Source organism: Pelophylax lessonae, assembly GCF_965119305.1.
Source record: "Pelophylax lessonae genome assembly, chromosome: 5".
In the NCBI taxonomy this organism is placed as follows: domain Eukaryota; kingdom Metazoa; phylum Chordata; class Amphibia; order Anura; family Ranidae; genus Pelophylax; species Pelophylax lessonae.
In genome coordinates this window covers 286339091-286365222 of record NC_138772.1, presented here as the reverse complement: position 1 = coordinate 286365222, position 26132 = coordinate 286339091, and the positions used below count along the sequence as shown (strand labels likewise).

The 26132-nt window shown below is 39.5% G+C and overlaps 1 protein-coding gene across 1 annotated transcript in view; it reads right to left on the bottom strand.

The window, feature by feature from the left end:
- Positions 1–956: 956 nt before the first annotated feature.
- Positions 957–26132, bottom strand: part of MYO10 (myosin X) — a 312628-nt gene continuing 287452 nt past the window's right edge. The window contains exons 29-41 of the mRNA XM_082257742.1: positions 25734–25827; positions 22185–22240; positions 19472–19614; positions 18989–19183; positions 18448–18605; positions 17881–18004; positions 13527–13824; positions 9991–10198; positions 7265–7401; positions 6609–6729; positions 5679–6131; positions 5196–5387; positions 957–1266 (exon numbers count right to left, since the gene is read on the bottom strand). Of these exons, the coding sequence (XP_082113868.1) occupies positions 1159–1266; positions 5196–5387; positions 5679–6131; positions 6609–6729; positions 7265–7401; positions 9991–10198; positions 13527–13824; positions 17881–18004; positions 18448–18605; positions 18989–19183; positions 19472–19614; positions 22185–22240; positions 25734–25827 (2287 nt within the window). The 3' untranslated portion in view covers positions 957–1158. The remainder of the gene's footprint in view (positions 1267–5195; positions 5388–5678; positions 6132–6608; positions 6730–7264; positions 7402–9990; positions 10199–13526; positions 13825–17880; positions 18005–18447; positions 18606–18988; positions 19184–19471; positions 19615–22184; positions 22241–25733; positions 25828–26132) is intronic.

The window sequence follows — 26132 nt, the reverse complement described above, 5'->3', positions numbered from 1 at the left end:
TTTGTGTTATTATATTTTTATAAGTTTTCTTTATGCCATCCTCACAATTTATTGGACACTTGCTAGTTAATTTCTTTTTCTAAAAAATAATATATAAAAAGGCGCTAGACCCTGTGGATCTTTGTTTTCTTCCATCATGTTTTTCAGGTAGATATCCACCTCTCAAAAGTTGAGATATCCACCTCTCAAATAGTATAGTATCCTTTTAAGATAACATTTTCCCAAGCCAATTCATATTAAATACAACATTTTATTGACAAGTATTTATTTTACAATGAATCCAACCTTTTAACATACATTATTTCCATTGCAGTATAAAGATTTGGTTCCTGACGCTTCCCACTGGGTGGTATTATGTTTAGCTTCATAATAAAACTTTTCATACAAAAATAAAGCACTCACATTAACCTATTTACAAGCACTTTGACCGCGCTATTAAAAGGTATCAAGTAAAGAAAACATCTGTAGACCAAGTGCTACCAAAATAGTTTAAGTATCTTCATAATAAGGCAGTTTATAAATACTGATTACCATTCTATTAGCTAAGTCATCTCTTAATTTAAAATACAGCAGATAGATGATGTACAGTATACTGGCTATAAAGAAAACTTAATACAACATGGCAGGGGTGGAATTTAACATTATTGACATATGAACTGTTGAGAAACATACAAATAACTAAACAAATAAACTGTACACACAATTGCACATCAACATTCCCTTTCTTCTGAAACTCAGAATAAAAATAGAATTTAAGACTCAAATATTCACAAAAAGGCAAAATACTAAATTCCAAGCAAAATGCTTGCTGCTTCATAAAAATGTCCCTGGAGAAGGCTGCCTGCAGCACTCCAATACTTTCTCTTGAGGAAAACAGGTGGGCACACTTCTTATTTTTGGCCGCTAAGAGTGAATTCGGACTGAAGGCACGTCACTCTGCATTAAAGGCAGGTTGCTTTATTTTCTAAGGCAATTGTCAGTGTGAAGAAGTACAGCTTTGGGGATCTTGCTGGCAGTTAAAAATGCTTTAGGCACTGAATCATCTTGGCATTGCTTGGTGAAGAGATGAGAACTTTTCCAGCTAATAAAATATAAAGCACCATTTGCTTATATGAGAATCAGGCAGTGTTGACAGCTGATATGCAAGAATCACTGTCTTCACCTAGAACTTCCTTGACTATGGCTGCTCTCAGATCGAGTAGTACTGAACCTCTTCTTTACTATCATGCTGATGTAGGCCTTCATAAGCTTTGCGATATCAACCACCTGTATCAATGGGGAAAAAAAAGCTTGTTTAATACATACCAGATAGCTTTTTATCAACAATAAACAGAAACGCTCTGAGAATGCCAGCGCAGATTATTAGGGCTTGCATGCACACAGATGTTTTCAGATACATAAAACTGCTGGCATTTTCCTGTGTCCAGGGAGCCACAAGTGGCATGTACAACTGGCCACAGAAATGCTTGGCTGTACTTGTTTGTACTTGTGTAAACCTATGTACTGTATCAGTAACAAAAGAGCAATATCATTCACATATGTACTAGTGCATATAGCCATGCACTTCTATGGCTGGCTGTATGCGCCACCTGCAGTTCCCCAGGTGCTAGAAAACACTGGCAGTTTTATGTTAAGGCTCCCTTGCACCTGCAATCGTTCATGTGTATGTAACCTAATGCTGGCCATACACTAGACTGTACGTAAAATCGTTTAAACTCAATTTCAAATAACAAACATTCGATCGTGATAGTAAACGATTTTGCCATCATGTAATGACCGTAAAGGACATAAATTAATCTGTTTTCCATTCGTTTTGTCACATATGCCTAGTGAAAACAGTTCGGATGAGAAACATTACCTTTTTAATTTATTGTTCCTTTTCAAAACGTGTCCTTCGTATTGTTTAGCTCAAAAACGTCACAGACGATTTGTGCCCATTAACTGGCCCGAAAAACGAATGAACTGTCCAAATGACAGATTTTCTAACGATTTTTTGTCTAGTGTATGGGCACCATTATAGTAGGAGGATTGTATTTATGGTTTTGTGGCCAGGATGGTAATACGTCACTCTTTATCAAACAGGTTAGTGTCAGGGCACAGAAAAACACATGCAATATATGTCTTCAATACATGTACATCCCCATGTTTATCAATGTATAAACCCCGCTAGCACAGAAAAATACCTGCTGATTTGCCAGAAATGCACTCATCTTCTACATTTCTGTTGTGACTGACAAAGTGCCTTTTCCAGACTGGAATTGCATGACGTGATCTAAACCAGGCATGTCCAACCTGCGGCCCGGGGGCCACATGCGGCCCTGAACCCCAGGCAATGTGGCCCACTGCCCCCTGACAATTTCTTTTCTTGCTGGGGAGGAAGGAAGTCAGGTCGGGGGCATGACCACAGCGGCTTCCAACTAACAGTAGGCAGAGGCTGCCTCGGAGGGGAGGGGGGGGGGGGGAGGTGAGCATGTGCAGTGTTTCTGACTCCTACCACCATGACCACTTCTTCAAATCACTGAAGTGGTCATGGTGGTTAGAGTGTTCCTTTAATATCTCTCAGAAGAAGTAAACCTCTGTATACTGATTCCATTTCATTTGATCATCCTCTAGTTGTGTTAAATTAGTGCGGGGGGGTGCGGTGGCGCGCGAAGGGCGCGGCGACATTTTATTACTTATATACCTTAACTATAGTATATATTTTATATGCGGCCCGAGAAAATTTCTCTACACTCAATATGGCCCAGAGAAGCCAAAAGGTTGGACACCCATGGTCTAAACCCTGTGCCCAGTTGTATCTTGGTAAACTACAGAATCCCTCTCAGCATCAAAAAAATATTTTTCACGTATTGAACTGATATAACAAAATACTTACAATGGTATATTTAAAAGATCAAAAGGCAGCATATACGAGGCATTCATATAACTGAATGTATGTATTAAACTATAGTAATACTTGTTAGGATTTACCATTAAATGAACCTGTAACAAGTCTGGATGACACCAGCTAAACATATAATTAAAATAAGCATCATTAGAGCTTACTCCTATTGCAACACATGTGTCAGAACAATCACAAAATGAAGAGACAATGGTAGCTAAAATTATCGGCTAGGTTCGCACTATAGTGCCTGCATGGTGAAATGGAGCGTTTTACTGTGCAGGCAGCTTAAAGTGTCAGCCCCACATCACACTGATTACTTTTTCTTTTTTAACTTTATGTGATGCATTACATCACACAAAGTGTGTACAAGCCTTAAATCTCAACTTTTTATGTAAAGTTTTGCTTGGCTTCCCACTCCTATTTTCCTTCTAGTCCTTAACCACTTCAGCACCGGAAGATTTTACCCCCTTCCTGACCAGGCCCTATTTTGCGTGAATTTAACGGACAATTGCGCAGTCGTGCCACACTGTACCCAAATGAAATTGACGTCCTTTTTTCCCCACAAACAGAGCTTTCTTTTTGGTGGTATTTGATCACCTGTGCGATTTTTACTTTTTGTGCTATAAACAAAAAAAGAGCGACATTTTGAAAAAATAACAATATTTTTCAAATTTTTTTATATGAAATTCCCCCTAAAAAATGTAAAAATCTAATTTTTTTAACATTTTAGGCCAATTTGTTTTCTGCTACATGTTTGGTAAAAAAAATCGCAATAAGCGTATTTTGATTGGTTTGCACAAAAGTTATTGCGTTTACTAACTAAGGGAAAGATTTTTGTAATTTTTTTTTTTTTTTTTTAAACGAGTAATGGCGGCGATCTGCGTTTTTTTTTGCGATACTGCGACATTGCGGCGGACAGATCGGACCCTTGACTGACATTTTTGACACTTTTGGGGGTACCAGTGACATTACTACAGTAATCAGTGCTAAAAATATGCACTGTTACTGTAAAAATGACACTGGTAGGGAAGGGGTTAACTTTATTAGTGATCAAGGGGTTAAGTGTGTCCCTAGGGGCGTGCTTCTTACTGTAAAGGGGTGTGGCTAGTGATGTAACCACAGAGACATACGATCCTACATAGCAAGATCGTATGATCTCTGCAGTTAGATCAGGGAGAATGACAGGCGGCTTTGTTTACATCAGCCGTCTGCCTTTCTTCCTCTCCACCGGGAGATTGCGAGTGACATCGGGTCCGCCGGTCACACGTGCGGACATGTCAGGGAACGAGCAGAAGCGGGAGCGTGCCCCCGGCGGCGCGCGCTCGCCCCCTAGAGGCTCACAGGCGAACGACGTAGTACTACGTCACTTTGCCTGTACGGGGCTGACTGCCGCAGTAAATGTACTTGCGGCGGTCGGCAAGTGGTTAATGCTCCGTTCAGAGTAGTGCAATTTCAGATGCAACTTGAGTCACACATGATTGCATGATGATGGAAATCATAATGTTTTCAAAGGTGCCCAATCACATCAATGCAACTCAACGATTTTGGAAAAGGTTCCTGTACAACTTTACTGCGATTCCAGCATGATTTTGTCCCCATAGAACATGCAAACCAATTCATAGTAGCATCAAAGTAGCACTACATAATTGCACTGAAAGCCGGGTCAAAATTTGATCGCCACAGTGTGAACCTAGCCCTAATGTGTGTTAAAGTGGTTCTAAAGGCTCAAGGTTTTTTACCTTCATGCATTCTATGCATGAAGGTAAAAAAAAACATTTTCTGTGCAGCAGTGCCCCAGCCCCCCAATACATACCTGAACCCCATCGCGATCCCCCTCCTCATTGGCTGGGACAGCAGCAGGCACTATCAATCACAGTAAGTGAGCCAATGAAGAGAGAGAGGGGGCAGGGCCGAGCCACACCTCTGTGTGTGAATGGACACAAAGCCATGGCTCGGGAGCAAGCCTACTTGGGTTCTCCTATTGCAAGCTGCTTGTTCTGGCGGCACTCAACAGGTGTAAGGGGCCAGGAGTGCTGGCAGGAGACCCAAAAAAGGGAGGATTGGGGCTGCTCTGTGCAAAACCAGTGCACAGAGCAGGTAAGCATAACATATTTGTTATTTTTTAAAAATTGTCTTTAATATCACTTTAAGTTTCGATGGGTTTAACATTCATAACAAGCATTTCCTTCATCAACCATAATCTTATCACTTATTTAAAAATGCTATTTCTAGCTCATGCCTGCAATGTGTTTGCCTTTTCTGTTATTCTATCTGATGCCAGTGTGTAGGCACATTTCACCTATAAACTTACCGCACTGGTTTCAAATAGAAGTTCCCTTTCGTCAACAACAATCTTGTAGGTATTGGCAAGTGGAGCACCAAAAGAAAGGATATGTTCATAATGAAACACTTCCAAAGGTCTCCCCTCTCCTCTTTTGTAGACAGAAACAGCCTCAACACTGACACCCAGCCACAGCTCTTGTGGGAATCCACCTTCTTTGCACTGAAATATATTAAAAAAGCACATCAAAAATGTTAAGGCGGTACCTAGGATACAAAGAATCTATGACAAAAAAAGGAAGTTATACTTTATAAAACAGACTAAAATCAATGTTACAGGCTAACTGCTACAGAGAAGAGTATACTATACTGTATTATATAATTAACTTTTTTGCACATAACATGACAACCAGTATATGTTGGCGAATAGTGTTATTCTGCTATGTAGGGCAATGCTGCAATAATTTAAATAATCAACTATAAGAAAACCCATTCGGTAACAGAATGCTCCTACCTCAACTTCGAATAAAGTTGATCCATAGCCAGGCCATTCTTTTATGAGAACCATATACTTAGTCACGCACTGATCTGGATTCAGTCCTTGTAGCTTCTTCCATTTGTCAGTAATATTGGCTTTGGTTGACAGGACCTCTTCTTTCAACCACATGTCCAGCATTTGCTCCTCTTCTACCTTCTGTTTACTCACAGAACCACTTCGGAAGCTTCTCCTTAATGTTCCTTCTAAGAAACTAGACCTCTTCCTCTCAGTCCTTTCAAATGTTGTAGAGGCTTTGGTGGATTGAGTTACACGGGCCCTTAGTCTATGCACTGGGTAAAAGTCCTCCATCTCTGGCACATTAGTTTGTAGACTGTAGTCTCCCTGTGAATACTGTAACCTTAAGGCTGCCAAGGCTTGCAAAGTATCCTCAGGTGCTGGGTAATGACCTCGAATAACAGCTTCATGTGCCTAAAGATACAAGGTCTGGGTCAGCAAACTACAGTGCATAAGTTAAACTGATTTTTCAGTTAAATGATTTAATCAAATAAATTAGGCCCATGTCACACTTGCAACCCTGACATTGGTAAGCCACAGCATTGCTAGATCAGTGAGGTGATGCACCCTCGCTGACAAAAACTCTGCAGCAAGTGTGCCACCAGAGAGCGAGTGACGCCTCACTAACGAAGTCGATCAAGAAGTGACAAATGCAAGCAGGTGAGTATTCCACCTCCCTGCTGCATCTTTTATGGAGAACCTGTCTCTGACAACAGTATTGCAAATGTGAGAAGGGCCTTAAACTGCATGTTAGTTATCACCCTCTCCATTGCTGTAATTAGCGTATAAAACAAATTTCCATATAACATTCTGAAATGTCTTCTGCAAGAGACAAATGTGAACAAATCACCATGTTTATGATTTTTTATGTTTAACTGTTTTTTTGCTTACCTGCTCAAACATGAACACATATTCAACACTGTCTCTTGGCACATGTTCTGTATCCAAGAAGCAGTAAAGTTTAAAGAAGAACTTCCATGGTTGATCTCCTGGTTCAGCACTGACAGCAAGCCTGTGGTAAAAATATAACACAGTATATAGTCACCTACTGAAATGCAGAATATGATTTGTGAGAGACTAACTGTAATAGGGGCCAGAAAATAAATCTGTGCTTTGGCGATGCAGAACGGAGCACCAGTTTACTGTAATGTTTATTCCTCCTTTCTCTGCTCTCCTGCTGCCCTGTTCACAATGGGTGAGGAGAAAAGACTCTGTGTAAGCCCAACTTGGAACTTACACAGCACTGAATACTCTTTCCATTCCTATGTAACAGAACTGGATGCTTGAGTGGCCAACCGCAAAGTATATGAACTATCACATGGGAGAAAAGGGGTCATATCACATGTTCCCCCTTCCCCGGAAGTGCAAGATATTTCATGGCACCTTTTTTTGGCAAATACAGCAAGAGAGAGAAGGGAAGGGAAGTATAAGCATGGGCAAAGTATGGGTTTACTTTAAAATATAAATTTGCAACATATAAGATATTAATCGCTAAAAAGTAATCAAAATATTGTAATAAGATGATGTCAAACTATTGCAGAACTTACTTTTCAAATTTTGCTAACACATCTGCCACCACCGATCTGCTTTCTATGGCTTTCTCTGTGACCCCATTGAATTCAAAAAGAGAAAACATATTTCTGCTGTCTTCCATTGCCAGTCCCCTAATCAACTTCTCTACAACCTGAAAAAAGAATGATAATAATCAGTAAATATCACTATACCATTTAAAAAGTACAATGATTGTTTTTTTTTTTTTATACACAGTCTGAGAAACTTTTATACAGCAATGAGTTACTATATTAGTATGAGGCCCCATTCACACAAAGCTCAGTGGGAATGCGAGTTCCCGCTAGTGATTTAAAAAGCACACTTCACATACGGAAACGTGCAGCGTGCATAGGGCAAACCATTCACTTGAATGAGCGACCCTATACGCGTTTGTTGCCAAAGAAGCTCAGGCATCAAGTTTTAGCCCACAGCCAGGCACGATTTTGTCAAATAGACTGTGCACTTTGCAGAAGCAGTTGCACTCTTTTTTCTTAGTTAATTTGGTAAAGGTTCACTTTTTAAATGTAGCACCCTACAGGTAGGTGCTAGGTAAAACTATAGTGAGCCTTGTCTGCCTAACAGCAGGGCTGTCTCTCCTCCTGTCTGAGGAAGGTGGATGTCTCGGGGTGTCGCCTGAGAATCCAGAGAGTGCTGAGTTGAGCTGAGGGGATCCGGTGTGCCGAGAGCCTGTGGAGAGAGAGAGGGGTCCAGTCCCAGGAAAGCCTACACAGGTCGTGAGTACTGTGGATTGCCCCTGGGGGTCTGCCTAGAGTCAGAGGGGACCACTCCGGAAGAGGTTCTGGGATCCAGTGTCAGCTAGCTGTAAAGGGGGTACCTAGGTTGAGGACCCTGAAGTTGTAAAGGGGGTGCATAGTCAGTGGACCCTGAAGAGTTCAAGGAGTAAAGGGGGCAACTGCAGTCTGGGCCCTGAATTGTATTGCGTGTGCCAGTTACAGTGATAGTTATTCGAAGTTCTACCTCAAGCTGTGCCAGGCGGGGGAAAGTATTCAGAGACTTACATAGTGAAACAGTGTCAGGAGTTCTACAGTTCTCAGTCTTGGATCTACTGGACTACAGGTCGGGAATTCAACACTTCTTCTGTTATACAGAGTGTTCTCAAGAGTCAGTGAGCGTTGGCTGGCGCCGGCTGGTGTCAAGGAAGCGCCAACGAGCATTTTCAGGATCGAAGTCCCAATTGTAATTAGTTCAACCCGAAAGGAGTATCCCACTCATTCCCATCCCCTTAATTTATTATAAAAAACCACAAACAAAGATGCTGGAGTTGTCACTGCTTCAGTTGTCACACCTGGGGCTCAGCTCACATGGGCTGGAGAGGATCCCGGTACTAATGGCAGACCCACATCATGCCATAGGCCTAGAAACCTTACTACATAAAGAATACCCAATCAGGTGCAAGGGAAATAATAAAAAAAAAAGAAAAATAATTTTTGCCTGCACATGATTGGATGATGGAAATCAGCAGAGCTTTACCATGTTTACTAAGCTCTGGGGAAAATGGGTGCAACTGAACTTGCAGAGTGCACAGTCTATTTGCTTTTAGTAAATCTACATCTGGTAATGTTAATGCTGGTAATCAACCCCACAGTGACAATAATGAGGTCAGCAGCCTCTCCTTTCTTGGCTTTTAACTGTTATGTGAATTTTGAAATATGTGCAAGCAACTGAAGCTCTGTACTGTATGTTTGGAGTCAGGATGTTCTATATATTGTAGTAGCACTTTGATGAAAGCAGGCTCTGGCTAACAGTCATTAATATATATCCATTTTTGTTCAATTAAAAATAGAATTCCACAGATAAATGAATCTAGGCAGTGTTTATGAGAAAATGCATGACAAATTATGTTTTGGCAAAATGAACCATACAAAAGTAGAAAATGAGTCAGGACCACCAGCAAAATTGCCCAGAAACATAACCACAATTTGATAGTGATTAAATAAAAAAACATTGGAAACTAATGGAAAACAATGACAGCAGAAAGCCTCAATGGGGACTTCAGTTCTCTACTAGCTATTCTAATAGGTTCTTTTACACTGATGGCTGAGAGCAGTAAAAACAGGAGGCTGAGCTGCAGTTTACGGCAGCCCACAGGAATTCTAACATTACAGCCTAACAGGGCTGTATGCATGCCGCAGCTGAGACAAATTCAAACTTGGACTGCAGAGTTTTACAAGCGGCACCGTCTGCCAAAACGCTTGGCTTATGGTTGTAATATGGTCCTGCAATGTAAAACATTGCCATTTGCTACTTTAAAAAAAAGAAACAGGCATCAGGAAGTGGAAATAGTGCCTCCTAAATGCTTGCCAGCCACCTTCTTTAAAGCATACCACCGTAGATCGCTCTTCAGAGGAAGGTAAGCCATGACCGTCTGCCTGAAAAACCCTAAAAGCTTCAATTATTTTACACAGCTACAGATCATAGTCATTGAGGAATCCTATTAAAGCCCATGTACAGCTTGTAACCTTACTTTATGTCCATATACTGTATGCACAACTGTTAAGCTGTATACTGTATATAACTTTAAAACGGTAAATATTCTGTCGGCTTTTATTACTTGCAATGATTATAATCTCATTTTTATTTTATGTTGCAGCACCCAATTTTTTTGGTCAAAAGACAACGTTATTATTAACATCTTAGAAAGCGATGAGGTCTACAGCAGGGGTAGAGGGTATTAGACATTGAAATGAATGCCGGGTCTCACCTCGCCAGCTGTGGTGTGGGAGTTGATAGTGATCTTGCATGCTCCTCCACCATGGCAGTACACAGTTGTTGTAATTTCCTGCCTGTTAATTAATGCTTGAATTTCATCTCGAGATGGCACAAACTCCCTGCATTTGGTTTTCTTCAGTGACTCGTAAATAAACACAGCATACTTTTCCATTTCTGAGCCTTGATACTGTTCCCGATTCCTACAAAAGCACACAAAGACAAAAGACAGATTATGAGACTATTACAGATAAATGAAACCTACAGAAGAAATTACTGAGAAAAAAACCCTCACAAAACTAATATATCCTTATTTCTGCCTCAGCTCCAGTGTGGCACTATTTTAAATCATGCCAAAACTAGTAAAGACTTGAGCTTCTAGTGTTTGTTGCAGAATATTTTTCACTTTGGTGGGATCTATAACAAACAATATAGCTGAAGTTAGCACCATATTCCCGCAGTAATCACTGTCAGGTCTGGAATTAAGAATACGCTGCTCTTGTACATACTACATGTAAACTCCTGCACTCTAAGAGCTTACAGTCTAAGGTCCCTATCTCACATGCATACACATTTCTACAGCCAATTTAGAGAGGAGCCAATTAACCAATTATTAGCATATCTTAGGAGTAATCGGCATGTCTTTTGGAGAAAACCCACAGGGAGAGCATGCAAACTCCATGTACTTAAAGTGGAACTTTAGTCAGAAAATAAGATCCAGCTAGATCACTTCAGTCTGCCCCCTTACGCATATAAAGCTATGTAAAATACTAAAAATAGGTGCCTATACTGTTTAAAATCTAGCAATACACTGTCTCAGCGTGCTCGGCACCTGCTCAGTTGCTCTCTATTTTTATATATTTATTACTATATTTACTATATTTTATATATTTGCTGTTCAGGGTCTCTGGGCATCAACAAAATGGCAGTCTCCAGGAAGAAGAAACAGAAACGATGCTGGAAGCAATTTACAGTACACTAAGTTTAGTAGCATAATTAATAGTGTGGAATGTAGGTTTCTTACTAAAGAACATTATTTTTTATAATCAAGTTATGGGTAACATTTAGTTTAAAGCCCTGGTTAGGATTCAAACCGAGGAGGACCATAATGCTGCAAGGCAAAAGTGCCAGTGTGGCGGAGATTTACTAAAACTGAAGCGTGCTGGCGGAGCCCTCTCTCAGTGTCTTCCATCTCGGCCATTGTGAGACTTGAGTCACTTTCCAGTCTTGGAGTAACCACCTCCCTTTTAATTTTACTTTACAGCGTAGATCATTGGTGTGAGCGATTATGTCTTTTGTGAGCATGCAGATAGGTGTCTATATCCTCCCCTCCCCCCCCCTTTTTTTTTTGTTTGTTTGTTTGTAATGTACTGTTAATTTCCTAGGTCTTGAGAGTTTCTTTAAGGGTGGCAAACTGCCACACGGACAAACCACTTAGTAGTGTGTTTGCAAATTGTGTCTCCTCATGTGAGGTTGACCTATTTTCGCACTATTCATGGTAAAGACTTGCTCCTAGGCCGGGTCAGCTCTCTACGGATGCTGGTTGTTTGGTCCCAGGGGGTCCTAGGTTTGGCGCACTGCAGGAGGGTACCTGATTGAGGACTCACGGCCCCCCCCTTCTTCTGCGTGGTCCAACAGGGTCCCCAGGTAGCTGAGTTAGCTCTTCAGTCATACCTGCAGAGCTGACCTGCCTAGGCCTGTTTGTTTGAATACATGAATATATGAATTGGCCAGTGTGTGTCACCCTCTTGGGCTGTCTTTATTTCTTTATGGGGTTGCTCTACAACAAAGCTTTGCTATATCTTGTATCATTGCTTTTTTCTTGTACACGTTTTCACATTTCTACTATTTTGCAAATATGACAGTGCTCAGATTAGCATATTGTGTTGTCTGTAAGAATATATATAAAAAAAACAAAAAAGGAAAAAAACATCTGGTGCAGCTCTGCATAGTAACCAATCAGCTTCCAGGTTTTATTGTCAAAGCTAATTTAAATAAGCTGAGGTTAGAAGTTGATTTGCTACCATGTACAGCTGCCCCAGATTTTGAGTGCTCTAGTTTTAGTAAATCTCCTCCTGTGAGTTGTTCACTGCAACCATGCTTCTATGACACTTCCCACTAAAATATTCCTGTATATTGTTAATAAACTAAATTAGGCTCCGTTCACATGTAGGCGTTTTGGGGTGTTTTTGGGGAGTTTTTTTGGGGAGGATCAGCTCTCAAAACGCCCAACAAGACAAATCCTATTCATTTCAATGGCCCCTGTTCACATCTGAGCATTTTGACGCTGTATACAAAAAACCCAACGCTCAAAAAAGTACATGAGCTTCTTTTTGGGCAGATTACAGGCGTTTTCCATTGATCTCTATTCAATCTAAAAACGCCTGCACAAAAATCGCGGTAAAAATCGTGGTAAAAATCGCCGCAAAAATCGCTGTAAAATCGCGGTAAAAAACGCGCGAAAACGCTACGCTCAGGTGTGAATGTAGCCTTAATGTCTTTATTTTTTCAACACAGATTACAGGAGACCAAAGGTTCAATTCACAATACTTTAATACAATTAGTATCTTTATGTAAGCCATGTGTAATTTTCAGATCTCATGGGAGTAAATTCACATTGAAAAAACTATCACTTTTTTTTAAAAAAAAGTTCCTTATCCAGTGTTTTAACCTTGTGAACTGAGACTCGTGTCTCTTAAAAGAGAAGTATGGGAATTTGTTTTCTTTTTGGAATCATACTTACTGCTGAATCCTTTCCCCCTGCTGGCTCTAAGACTGAGAACCAAGCGATCAAACACTGCTGATTGCTTGATTCTCAGGGTTTCCTGGGCAGAGAGCTGGTGACTGTTAGTCCCCACTGTCTGGTTTGCTCTCTGTGGCTTGCTGAGAGGCTGAGCCGGGTGCCGGTCCAGGCATGATCCCGACCATATAGCCACAATCTTTCCAGAGCCTTGACCAGCTCTGTGACATCTGCCGACAGCAGGCTTCAGCCCCTGGGATCCATAGAAGAATTGAAGCCAAAACGAGCTTTGGCTCTACATCTCCTTTAAGGGAGCTTGTAAGGAGAGGAATACAGGATGTGCCATTTCTCACTTCTTTATGAAGACACAAGCTCTGGGGCTGTCATCCTCATTGTTGCTTCACAACCTAGGGAATCACTTACCTGTAACAAGCATTGCAGGAAGATGTCTTTACAATCCACTAGCTAAATGCTTGTCCCAAGTCAGTGATTCTGTAAATATTGAAGCAAGGATGAGGGTCCCCAGAGATTGCACCCTTCAGAACAAATCAGTAATGGCAGCTCCCATATTTCTATTCTGACATTTGATTACTTTGGAAAACTTGGGTAGAAAAATAAAGTTATCCAATGGCCACATATATTGCTGGATGCCATTGTCTTCATGCCAAGTTTAAGGGTCATCAAATATGTTAGTTCGATACAGATAACCCTAAACCTGGCTGCAATTTATTGCACTGGTATTACTGTGGATTATTGTCAGAGTAGGTATATTGTCTTTCATTAAAGCTCACCTCTTAAGATGAAACTTGAGATACTTGAGAATGCTGCGGCTGGGTGGGAAGGTGCAGCTCAGGCAAGTGAGTATCTGCCAGTGGTACAAGTTCCCAGTGCTGCCAGGGTGTACAGCTCTATTCGTTTGTTTGATAAGCTGGCAGTACAGTTCATCTCTTAGTGGTCGCAGATCATGGCCAGTCTGCAGGATGCCTTGAATTAATGGAACAGGATCAGACAGAGACTCCAGCTGCTGCAAAGAATTGAAAATCTTGATGGCTTCATCCTGGAGGGTGGTGTAGCCTTTGTCTTTTAGCACTGTAACATGATATTACAAGATGATTAGATTATATAGAGGAGAGGGTTGAAGCAACCTAAAAATGAAAAATCAGTGTGCATATGAAGATAAAACAGATCCAATACTGAATCATTAACCCTGATCCTGAGCTGTCCTTAGTCACAGATCTCCTTTGCTCCCTCATTTCTCCCCCACTGTAGATGTATTGCCTTCAGAGCTTCTGATCATCCTTGCCCCTACAGATATTGACTCTGTATGTCTTCCTGATGCTAAAAAAATTCCTAAGTGCCTCCTCTTAGGGTCTTTGGGTCTGGCATAGATTTTACCGGGAACTCCACACAAACATTTTTAAATAAAATGGCGTGATTCCCCCCAAAAATTCATACCAGACCTTTATTCGAGCATGTAGCCTGGCAGGCCAGGAAAGGGGGGAAGCAATTGCCCTCTCCCTTCTCCTAAACCACACCAGGCCCCTTTCCCCACCCCACAACATGGGAAGGGTGCTTTGGGGTGCCCTCCAAAGCACCTTGTCTCCATGTTGATGGGGACAAGGGCCTCTCCCCGACAACCCTGGGCTGTGGTTGTCAGGGACTGCAGGTGGGGGGCTTGTCGGAATCTGGAAGCCCCCTTTAACAAGGGGGCCCTCAGATCTCAGCACCCCCAATGTGAATTAGTATTGGGTAGTACCCCTACCATATACCAAAAAAGTGTCAAAAAGTAATAACCACACGAAACAGCACTCATACATCTATTTCCCAAAGACAACCTCTGGATTTGACGCTGAGCAGGTGCACTTAACTTCTTTGGTCGACCATGGTGAGGCCTGTTCTGACTGGAACCTGTCCTGTTAAACCATTGTATGGTCTTGGCCACCGTGTTGCAGCTCAGTTTCAGGGTCTTGGCAATCTTCTTATAGTTTAGGCCATCTTTATGTAGAGCAACAATTCTTTTATTAATTTTTTTTTTTTTTTAGATCCTTAGAAGTTCTTTGCCATGAGATGCCATGTTGAACTTCCAGTGACCAGAACGATAGAGTGAGAGCGATAACACCAAATTTAACACACCTGCTCCCCATTCACACCTGAGACCTTGTAACACTAACAAGTCACATAACACCGGGGAGGGAAAATGGCCAATTTGGATATTTTTACTTAGGGGTGTACTCACTTTTGGTGCCAGCAGTTTAGACATTAATGGCTGTGTGTTACGTTATTTTGAGGGGACAGCAAATTTACACTGTAAGCCCCCGTTCACACTGGGGCGACCTGGTTGCCGTAGGTCGCCTGGCATAGAGAAGCTGTGGACCCATTCTAATAGGAGCGACACAAGTCGCTCCGACTTAGAAAAAGGGTCCGGAGCTTCTTTGGGGCGACCTGGAGCGACCTGCATTGACTTCAATGTTATGAAGTCCGTGCCGGCCGCTCCGAGGTCGCGGTGGGAAGTCGGATCGCCCCAGTGTGAACGGGGCCTTATACAAGCTGTACACTCACTACTTTACATTGTAGCAAAGTGTAATTTCTTCACATGAAAAGATATAATAAAATATTTACAAAAATGTAAGGGTGTGTACTAACTTTTGTGAGATACTGTATATATATATAAAAGATTCCTCACATCCCCACTGTTTTTTTTTTTTTTTTTTGCTCATTCAGTTATTTTTATTTTTTAGATTCTGTTATGATGTACTGATATATTAATCTTGGATAGTATCAGCGTTTATCTTAAGTATTGTATGTGATGCATATTGATTTGTATTGTTGTCTATTTTAGATACTATGATATTTTGAAAATCTGTCTGATATGTACACAATGTTTGGATTCTGAAGAAGCTATTTCAGCGAAAAGCGTCAAGCTACAAGCAGATTATGTGATGCATTTTAGACATACATCAATATATTTATATGACTATGGAAATTATAATTTTTTTCATTGTTTGTAATCTTCAATAATCGGATAATATCCTTTTTATAATTTTTGGTCTCTGTTGTTGACATAGAGGCACATTTAAATCCCCATATCCAGTGTTTGGTAGAATTATTACCACCTTATCATAGTCCTTTCCCTCTCCCTCCCCCCTTCCCTACTAGTTGCCTACCAACCTGGTTATACAAACTATTTCACATTTTTACCCCAGGGGACGGTGCCAGTTGATCCGTAGATAGACCTTTTCACGTCATACAAATTTCATATATATTATATATATATATATGTATTTTTTACTGACTACTAAACAACAGAGTTTACCCTATGCCGACTGGTAAAAGTGCTTATAATTTATGCTAAAACCCTACAATCATATACTCCCGAGAAATCAGTTGATGTTGGAAAACTCTGACAAATACTACAATGCAAGGGGTATGGTAATCATTACCACCACACCAAAAATGGTAGAAAAGAACATCTATTTCCCTCATGACCAAAAAAAACAAATTTTGGGGGACTTATAAGGTGGATTATCTCTCAAAGAAATTGACAATGCATAGACAAAAAATAAATAAAATACAAAAAGGAAAAAATGTGGACTAGACTAATCAAGCCCAACATAACAAAAGGCCTAACAGGGTTAAGGGTACAGGACCCTGCTATGAAACATCCAGAAAATCTAGATATACATCACAAATAATCAAATATATCTGTGGTAGTAACAGTAATTACTAGCGTTACCTAGTGGAGCTGCTGATTACCATTGCACAACAGCAAATGTAGCTGTATAGACAAGCACTGTAACCATTAACTAGCTACAAATTGCCTCTTTTCACATCTCTGCTACAAAGTTGCTGATGTGACACAATCCTAAAACCATGTCACACCAACAACCTGTACATCTGTAACAACAGCAGATCTCTCTGCCTATGTTATCTGGAGATTTATACCTGCTCACAGAGTTGCTTTTGACTTAAATGCCTGTCTTTTGAACAACAAATTACTGATGTGCCATAATCACTAACAGCTAGTATAGATAACATAAATAGCAAAGGAGGCTGGCAGTTCTATACCTTGCTTCAGAAAGTCAACTTCTCAGCCACTGAGTTACTAATACAGCTGGAATCTGTGCAATGCAGACTTTTCACTTTATATAATTTATTTGTAGTAACAAAAAACACAACCCCCCCCCCCCCCCATAACTCTCTATCTGCTCTAAATCAATGCTATGTGACACAGCCTTTAAAGCTTGTGTTTGCGTGCCTCAGAACTGCTTCTGTTCCCATACAAGTCAATGGGAGCTCAACAGCAGCCTAAAGCAGTCAGGGACAGCTTGAAAGGAGGTCAAATGCAGGAAAAAGTTGCCTGTTGATGAACACTGAATGATCTCAGAAGAAAATCAAACTGATTTAAAATGCAAGAGGAATCCACATAAAAGCAAGTTGTATTTGCCTGCTTGCCTTTGCCCTTAGCAACATTAGGCGTGTGCTCATTTTATTTTTCTTTTCATAAAAACTTCACTGTATGAATGTCCTAATCATTTGCATAGCCATCACAAATCATGCCTATATTTTACTTATTATGTTTATTTCCTATGAATGTCAACACCATCTAGTGGCCATAATACAGTATTTCCTAAGGCATTTCAGGAATTTTTTTTTATATAAATAGACCCCGCTGTATAGCTAAAGAAAAAAAATAGTATATGCCTCATGTTACTAATAACTAGTGTACTCTGTCAAATACAGCTTTTGCTTTCATATGGACTCTTGCATTTGAAATCAGTTTCATGCTCTTTTGAGTTCATTTAGTATTCATCAACAGGTAAATTCTGCTTCTGCTTGCAGAAGAAAAAATAAAACTGTATCTGTAATGCACATGTGATCTTTTTTGTGTTGTCCAGATTCAAGGTCCAAGTATGCAAACTCAGCCATAATAATCATTAGCACTCTCCAGCAGCTAGGCCTCTGCTCTTATTATTTATCCAATATAAGAAAATACCACAAAGAAACAGATCAAACACATAAGATTGATATTTTTTCACTCTTGGCTAAATAATCAGCTGTTCATGCAAATCAAATTCACTGGCTATCCTCTCGTTGATGTTTCTGCAATGAATGCACTATTTGATAAATAAATATTTCAGCACTTACAGTTCAAATTGAGGTCTCCATAGGGAAGGGGTAATAAAGGAGAATGCAGGGGGTGATGTGTATATCTCAGTATTGGGTTTCTTCTGTAAATCTGCTCCACAACTTCAGAGTTCAGGCAGTTCTCCTTTAAAAAAATCAATAATATATTTAAATCAGAACATACATTTATGTAGGTCATTAAGATAATTAGTCCAGATTTAGGCTACTGACACTCTTTACTGTTTTGTATTTATTATTATTATTTTTTTTTATCTGATGCTTTTTCTTTTTAATTTAATAGAAACGCATATCAACTATGCACCTAATATCAACACATATTAAAAAGTGCTGATATACATCATGAATCGTATTTACATGCTTAGTTGTAAGTTTTAACCACATGAGTTGGCACACGTTCGACAAAAGCACAAAGGTATGCTTGCTTATATAAATGACTTACCACAATTGTTTTATTGTGCTAAATACAATACATGGTGTACAAGCTGGAATACCAACTGCAGAAATGCCAATTTGTATTTCATTCAATTCAGTAGGTGCACTAACAGATTTGATGTATGTTCTTCTTACCTTAATGTCCTGTATAAGTTGCTGTGTTGGAGTATCAATAGGTGCCTTAGTGTCTATGACATTCTGAATAGCACTGGCCCACCTTGCAGCTTCATTTAGCAGTTTTGTGTAAAGACGATAGCAGTGTTTGCGGCCATACACTATTACATTCCAGTATCCTGTTATTCAAGAAAAGATAGTTAACATGTATGTAATAACTTTGTTTACATATGTAAGCATGGTAATCATGTCCTGCTCCACAAAGTGTAGCCCATCCAAACCATTTTTTTTAAAACTTGGAATAGAGTGAAAAAAGGTTAGATCCCTTTTGAGGGTTTTCTGATGGTAATTCCCTGTTTTAGGGATTTCTCTCTCTTCACTGGAACCACAGATAGCAAAAGACCTGACAGAGATGTTAACACCCCCCCCTAATAAATAAAAAATTAAATAAAAAACGGTTTGCTGGAGTTATGCTTTTATTTGTGCAATCCAGTCATTAACATTAAAGCCAGGAACCTGTGAAACTAGGGAGAAAAGAAAAAAGAAGTGAAATGTATCTTACCAGTTTCCTTAAAAATCTTCTCCTCGGGCTGTACCACAGAGCAGAGGCTGTTCAGAACCAAGGTCCCCAATTTCATTGCGTTTTTCTCTGAATTCTTATAATAGTCCAGGGAATTATGGGTAAGAACAAACCATCGCTTCTTCAGTTTCAATGAGGACATCCTAGGGCTATTTTTCACCTCCTTGTATAGCCAACCTTTCAGATCATATTAAAATTTAGTATTTTGCTAAACAGTATGTCCAAAAAATGTTTTTTCCAAATATACGATTAGATATGATAAAATCAAAATGACAAAATATGATAAACATAATGTATTAAACTGATGATAACAAATGTGCCCTTTATCCAACATATCCATTGTGCATCTTCTCACTTCAAAGCACGTGTTAATAAATGCTAATTTCTTAATGGTGGAACATATTGTGCAGAAGACATCCAATGGAAAAGCAGCAGAGACTTTCGATACAGAGACATTTTCCTTACCTCTGACAATGAATTCCTGCCCTTCCACTCGGGTGTCACCCTTGGATCTCTGCAGTAGTGTTATCCAGTGATGCATTTCTTCTGGGGTGTCTGAGTTACAGTGAAGAACACGGTTTGCCGTAATGATTACAAAGGAGTTTGGTCTTAAAGCAAAAAAACGGAAATGTATTTAGCTGTAGGCAGCATGGGTAATGTTTGCACAACAGTTACTCACCCTCAAATTATTATCAATACTTGTCTTGTTTCATTTGAAATAAGTGGAAAAATTTCACTTTTATGTTATTTACAGTAAAGTTGCGCTGAGGTTTTGGAAAAAGTGACAGAGAATGAAGGAAAAAACATCCATAAACATCTAACATCAAAATAAAACATGCCTAAATGCCAGTGGACATTTTCCATTGTGTGGTTTAGGCAGATATAATACTATATACAAATACTACTAATATATTTCAAAACTGTACATTGTTGTGCCCTGATTATTAGGTCTATATAAGGCCCCTTTTACACCAACGGAACTGATCGGACCTTCCAGAGCTATCTATAAAGTAGCGGATGTCAGGGGACATGTGTTCGCTGACACTCACCGGCATCCGATCCAATCTGGGCCGCTAAAACAGATGGATGGGGATCCGTTCTCTATCTGTCCAATGGATTGGATGACAGCCGGGTGGAAAAGGACAAGCAGTTTGTTTCCATCCAACCGCACCACAGAAAAGAGTGGGCTGTTTCTGTGTCCACTCTGCATAGCTGAGCAGACACGGACTCGTCATCCACCTGCCTAGCGGGGATCGGCGGACAGATCCCTTGCTGAGCAGGCAGATTTCCCTTAGCAGAGTCTGCCCCGTCTGCAAGGGGCCTAAAGGAATAACAATAATAATTGCTCATTAAAGTGAAAAATTAGTCTGAAAATCAAATGCTCAGAGATCACTTCAGACTGGCCCCTTTTGAAGGTAAAGCTATGTAAAACATTAAAAATAAATGCCTTTACCTTAGGCCCTGCCTCATTCTGCTCTGCACATGCTAATTTATTCTCCATTCTCTGTCTAAAATCAGAGCCACTAGAGGCTGATCATCTTACAACTTTATGATTTACTGCTGCGGAGGGTGGGTGAAGAAAGCAACAGGAATACCACAGACTGTGTAGAGGGTAAACAGATTAAGGAGGGAGAAGAGAAAAGCAGGAGAGGTGACAGGACAAACTCTGCTGCCAGGAAGATACAGAGTTAAGCAGCCCATAGATTATGCAATTTTCTTTCCTTCAACCACAATACATAATGATAAAAATCTATACGAAGAGCCCTGGATGATTCATTTGGGAATGGACTGTCAAATTTATGAACTTTTTTGGATATATCTAAATTATTATTATTTTATTAATTCATTTCACAGATTTCACTATATAATATTGATTGATGTGATTCTTATTATTTATTAACATTATTATAGTGTTCGTACAGCTACTGCTTCTCCATAGGATAACATAGGCCACCTGCACACAGCTCCAGCCACAGAAAAAACAAAAAACAAAAAAAAAAAAAAACGCTATACTCTTAATGTCAATGCATACATTCTTTTTTTTTTTCTTTTTATTCTGTTGCTTCTATTTCTTTCCCATTTTTCTGGTTGGAAAAATCCAGGGGGCTGTTCCATCTAGTTTACGTGCTTTGTACAAACTTTGGGCCTATGGTACATGACTCATTGTTGAATCTACTATATTTTGCATGTTGTATTACACATACCTGCTTGGCTTGATTGTCTGCATGTCTGCTAACTATTCTATGTATTAAGGAACGTGCTTTGTTCTCTCTACTGGTTATGTTCGCCCCTTGTCTTTTTGCATAAATAAAGAATTTCCAAAAAAGCCCAAAATGCTGATTAACACTTTACAGGCCATGGCATCCAGGTGAATAAGCCCCAAGAGATCATTCACACATAGAGCTTTATAAATTAATAGAGGTTTATCTTTAGGATTTAGCAGGAACTTTGGAAGTTATGTTGTGTCATCTAATAAGGATTTTAGTGTATTTTTAGCAAAAATATTGTTTTCATATTTTCGAGGAAGGGGGGCCCTGTTAGGTAGATTGTACCAGGCCCCATAATTTCTAACAGCAGTCTTGTACCTATGAAAACCATTTCTGTTACATACATGTTTATACGTGTGTAAAAGTCAAGCACTACCCAACAAATAAAGTGTACTGAACATTTGGTAATAAAGGGGGTCTGATTACTCTGTTCCCCTCAAAGAACAATAATAGTAATAAAATATTGACCTAGACCCTGGAACTTAGGGCAATTATTAGCACAGAAGCCAAGATGTTAAAAAGTAACTACTGTATAATGTTCTTACTTTATGGGATTTTATACATTTTTATTGATAAGATTTTTGTTTGCTAAAAAGGCCAAAACCTGTGTTGCACTTCTTCTTTTATTTTCTTATAACATTTCATTGCTATTTAACCATACATATATGCTACAGTTATTTATATTTCATTAAGTATATAAAGCCAAGGAAAATATGTAATCATAGAGTGCACAGTAAAAGCACTCTAAGGACCTGCCACCCATCTAAAAACCCTTTTAGTATGAAACAACCGCTTATTCTATACTAATGGTGTATATATTTTTTTTCCAATTCTAGTTAATCAAAAGGATTAAAATATCTTTTCTGGCAATTGGGGCCAAGTGTAGCCAAAGATGCATGCTTAAGGCTTACCTGTCAGGGTTATCAGAAGCACAGACTGAATCAATCATTCCAACATCCAACGTGCCCTGTAGAAAGAACATAATAGTTTGCTTTGTCCACATATCACATCAGTTAGAAAAATAAGTTTAATTAATATAATTTTTTTCTAACAATCATTTTTGTTCTAAAAAATGAAACATGAAAAAAAAAAAAAATGTGAACTATAGGAACTATATAATTACTGCTAGAATAACATTTACATGAACAGGCCTAAATCTAATGAACAGGCCTTAAAGGTGGTAATTAATACAATATCTGTTTATTTTTCTCAGATCATGTAAATACTGTATCCTATGGTATATATCAATCAGTGCCCTTTGTTATCAGATATTATACACTTCATACAAGAAGTCGGGTGACTACTGAGAAGGGGGGGGGGGGTAGGAACAGGAGCAGTTGCAACTAAACCTGACCAAAAAAACTCCACTTGTCCATCATTTGTGTGTTACTAAGTTCCAGCCACAATGGAGGATTCTGATGAAAACCACACCAGGTAGACCTCTCCTGTCGGTAGCTCAGAGTCTCTTGACGTTCTTCAAAGCAAGTCCGCACATTCACGCTAAAATGCAAATAGGTCGTAAACTTGGCAATTTGGGGAGCCTTATTTTGAATATGGGTCACCAAAGAAAGAGAACAAGACTATCCATTAACAGGATACTGGGCACAGGGGAGAAGGATATTCATATTTGTGCTGTGGACCATTGGCCAACAGGAAAAATAGTCAGTTTTATGAGTATAATGGGCAGGGTAGAGTATTAAGAGTGACATGAAAGATGGGGTGTTCAAAGCTCCCAGGACCATATAGCTCTAGATGTACCCTTGAATATAGAATTAGATACAAAATGACATGATAAAGCAGAATTCAATTGACTGGAATTATTTTTGTAAAATGTAACGTTATCAGTGAGACAACTATGTGCAGACAAAGGGGTTGATTTACTATAACTGGAGGGTGCAAAATATGATGTAGCTATGCATGGTAGCCAATCAGCTTCTAACTTCAACTTGTTCATTATGCTTTGACAAAAAAACAACTGGAAGCTGGTTTCTATGCAAAGCTGCACTAGATATTGCACTGTCCAGTTTTAGTAAACCAACCCCAAAGTTTACACAACTAAAATCTCAAAAATGGAATCTTGCTTATGTAAAAGATCTAATACAATTCTCATCTATATTTCCAAACCCATAGGACAGGTTAAGGACAGAATGAACAACCTCTCTTCTTTGTCATCCTGAAGTGTTTGATTTCTTCACAATAAAAAGGTATACAAGTGAATTATTTTATTCAATCCAGCGATAGGTAATTAAAGTATCTTCTTATATATCCCTGCCAGTAAAACTTCTGCATCTAAATTACCAGCACCCTCCATATACTGTGGGAATTTATATTAAGTCTCAACTGTGTATGTTGCATCACTGGCACTACAGCAAGAGAATGGAGACTTGTTCGTGGGGAAAGAGCAGGATACTCTGGCTAGAAGACCCCAGTGTCCGAAATTCTAAACATAGAAGTCACAGGTGATTTGATATACTAACATCTTGTCTTGTCTTGAATCACCTTTTAGAAAGACTAACTAACCAATCACACAACATATAAGCATGTATACCGATAAAAAATGTTTTAGAATTAATGGCCTTTCAGAACGTTTTATACATTTTAAAATGCCATCATTTTCCTAAATAAAATATAACAGTCTCTACAGGATGATATGTTCTTTTTTCAGAATATGTTACAATTTATGTACTGCGTTCAGGTGAATCCAGATGTGTGGAGGAGTTTTGCTAGCTGGCAGATACAGTGCCTTGCGAAAGTATTCGGCCCCCTTGAACTTTTCGAACTTTTGCCACATTTTAGGCTTCAAACATAAAGATATAAAACTGTAATTTTATGTGAAGAATCAACAACAAGTGGGAAACAATCATGAAGTGGAACGAAATTTATTGGATATTTCAAACTTTTTTAACAAATAAAAAGCTGAAAAATTGGGCGTGCAAAATTATTCAGCCCCCTTAAGTTAATACTTTGTAGCGCCACCTTTTGCTGCGATTACAGCTGTAAGTCGTCTGGGGTATGTCTCTATCAGTTTTGCACATCGAGAGACTGACATTTTTGCCCATTCCTCCTTGTAAAACAGCTCGAGCTCAGTGAGGTTGGATGGAGAGCGTTTGTGAACAGCAGTTTTCAGTTCTTTCCACAGATTCTCGATTGGATTCAGGTCTGGACTTTGACTTGGCCATTCTAACACCTGGATATGTTTATTTGTGAACCATTCCATTGTAGATTTTGCTTTATGTTTTGGATCATTGTCTTGTTGGAAGACAAATCTCAATCCCAGTCTCAGGTCTTTTGCAGACTCCATCAGGTTTTCTTCCAGAATGGTCCTGTATTTGGCTCCATCCATCTTCCCATCAATTCTAACCATCTTCCCTGTCCCTGCTGAAGAAAAGCAGGCCCAAACCATGATGCTGCCACCACCATGTTTGACAGTGGGGATGGTGTGTTCAGGGTGATGAGCTGTGTTGCTTTTACGCCAAACATAACGTTTTGCGTTGTTGCCAAAAAGTTTGATTTTGGTTTCATCTGACCAGAGCACCTTCTTCCACATGTTTGGTGTGTCTCCCAGGTGGCATATGGCAAACTTTAAACTACACTTTTTATGGATATCTTTAAGAAATGGCTTTCTTCTTGCCACTCTTCCATAAAGGCCAGATTTGTGCAGTATACGACTGATTGTTGTCCTATGGACAGAGTCTCCCACCTCAGCTGTAGATCTCTGCAGTTCATCCAGAGTGATCATTGGCCTCTTGGCTGCATCTCTGATCAGTCTTCTCCTTGTATGAGCTGAAAGTTTAGAGGGACGGCCAGGTCTTCGTAGAATTGCAGTGGTCTGATACTCCTTCCTTTTTCAATATTATCGCTTGCACAGTGCTCCTTGGGATGTTTAAAGCTTGGGAAATCTTTTTGTATCCAAATCCGGCTTTAAACTTCTCCACAACAGTATCTCGGACCTGCCTGGTGTGTTCCTTGTTCTTCATGATGCTCTCTGTGCTTTAAACCGACCTCTGAGACTATCACAGTGCAGGTGCATTTATACGGAGACTTGATTACACACAGGTGGATTCTATTTATCATCATTAGTTATTTAGGTCAACATTGGATCATTCAGAGATCCTCACTGAACTTCTGGAGAGAGTTTGCTGCACTGAAAGTAAAGGGGCTGAATAATTTTGCACGCCCAATTTTTCAGTTTTTTATTTGTTAACAAAGTTTGAAATATCCAATAAATTTCGTTCCACTTCATGATTGTGTCCCACTTGTTGTTGATTCTTCACAAAAAAATACAGTTTTATATCTTTATGTTTGCAGCCTGAAATGTGGCAAAAGGTTGCAAAGTTCAAGGGGGCCGAATACTTTCGCAAGGCACTGGATACAAGTTGTGCAATGCAAATAGGCTTAGCAGGATTAATATAATGATTAAAAAATAAACTAAGCTGAGTAATGAAAGGATTTTCACTTACCACAGCATTTTGTGGATTTGCTTGCTCATCGTGCATCTCCCGAATCTCCTGCTCTGTGGATGAATGGACCTGGCTCATCACACTGAACCATTGGCTGTAGACACATGACAGCAATTATTGGATTTTGCACCAGCACATTCTCTCCCTGTCTATGCAGCACAGGTTTTCAGTCTTTCTTAACACTGTTTCACTAACACATGAAGACTAACTCAACTGCATTGCATTGCTTAAGGTTGTTAGTAACAAAATAACAATAAAGAAAATTAATATTAACTTAAACCAAACCTGTGCTTTGCCCATGTAGAGCAAAAAAATATTTATTTTAATGCCCCCCACTCAGCAGCATATACTCATCCTTCTGCTCCACTGTTTCCCTGTTCAGCCACCTGACACAAGGAT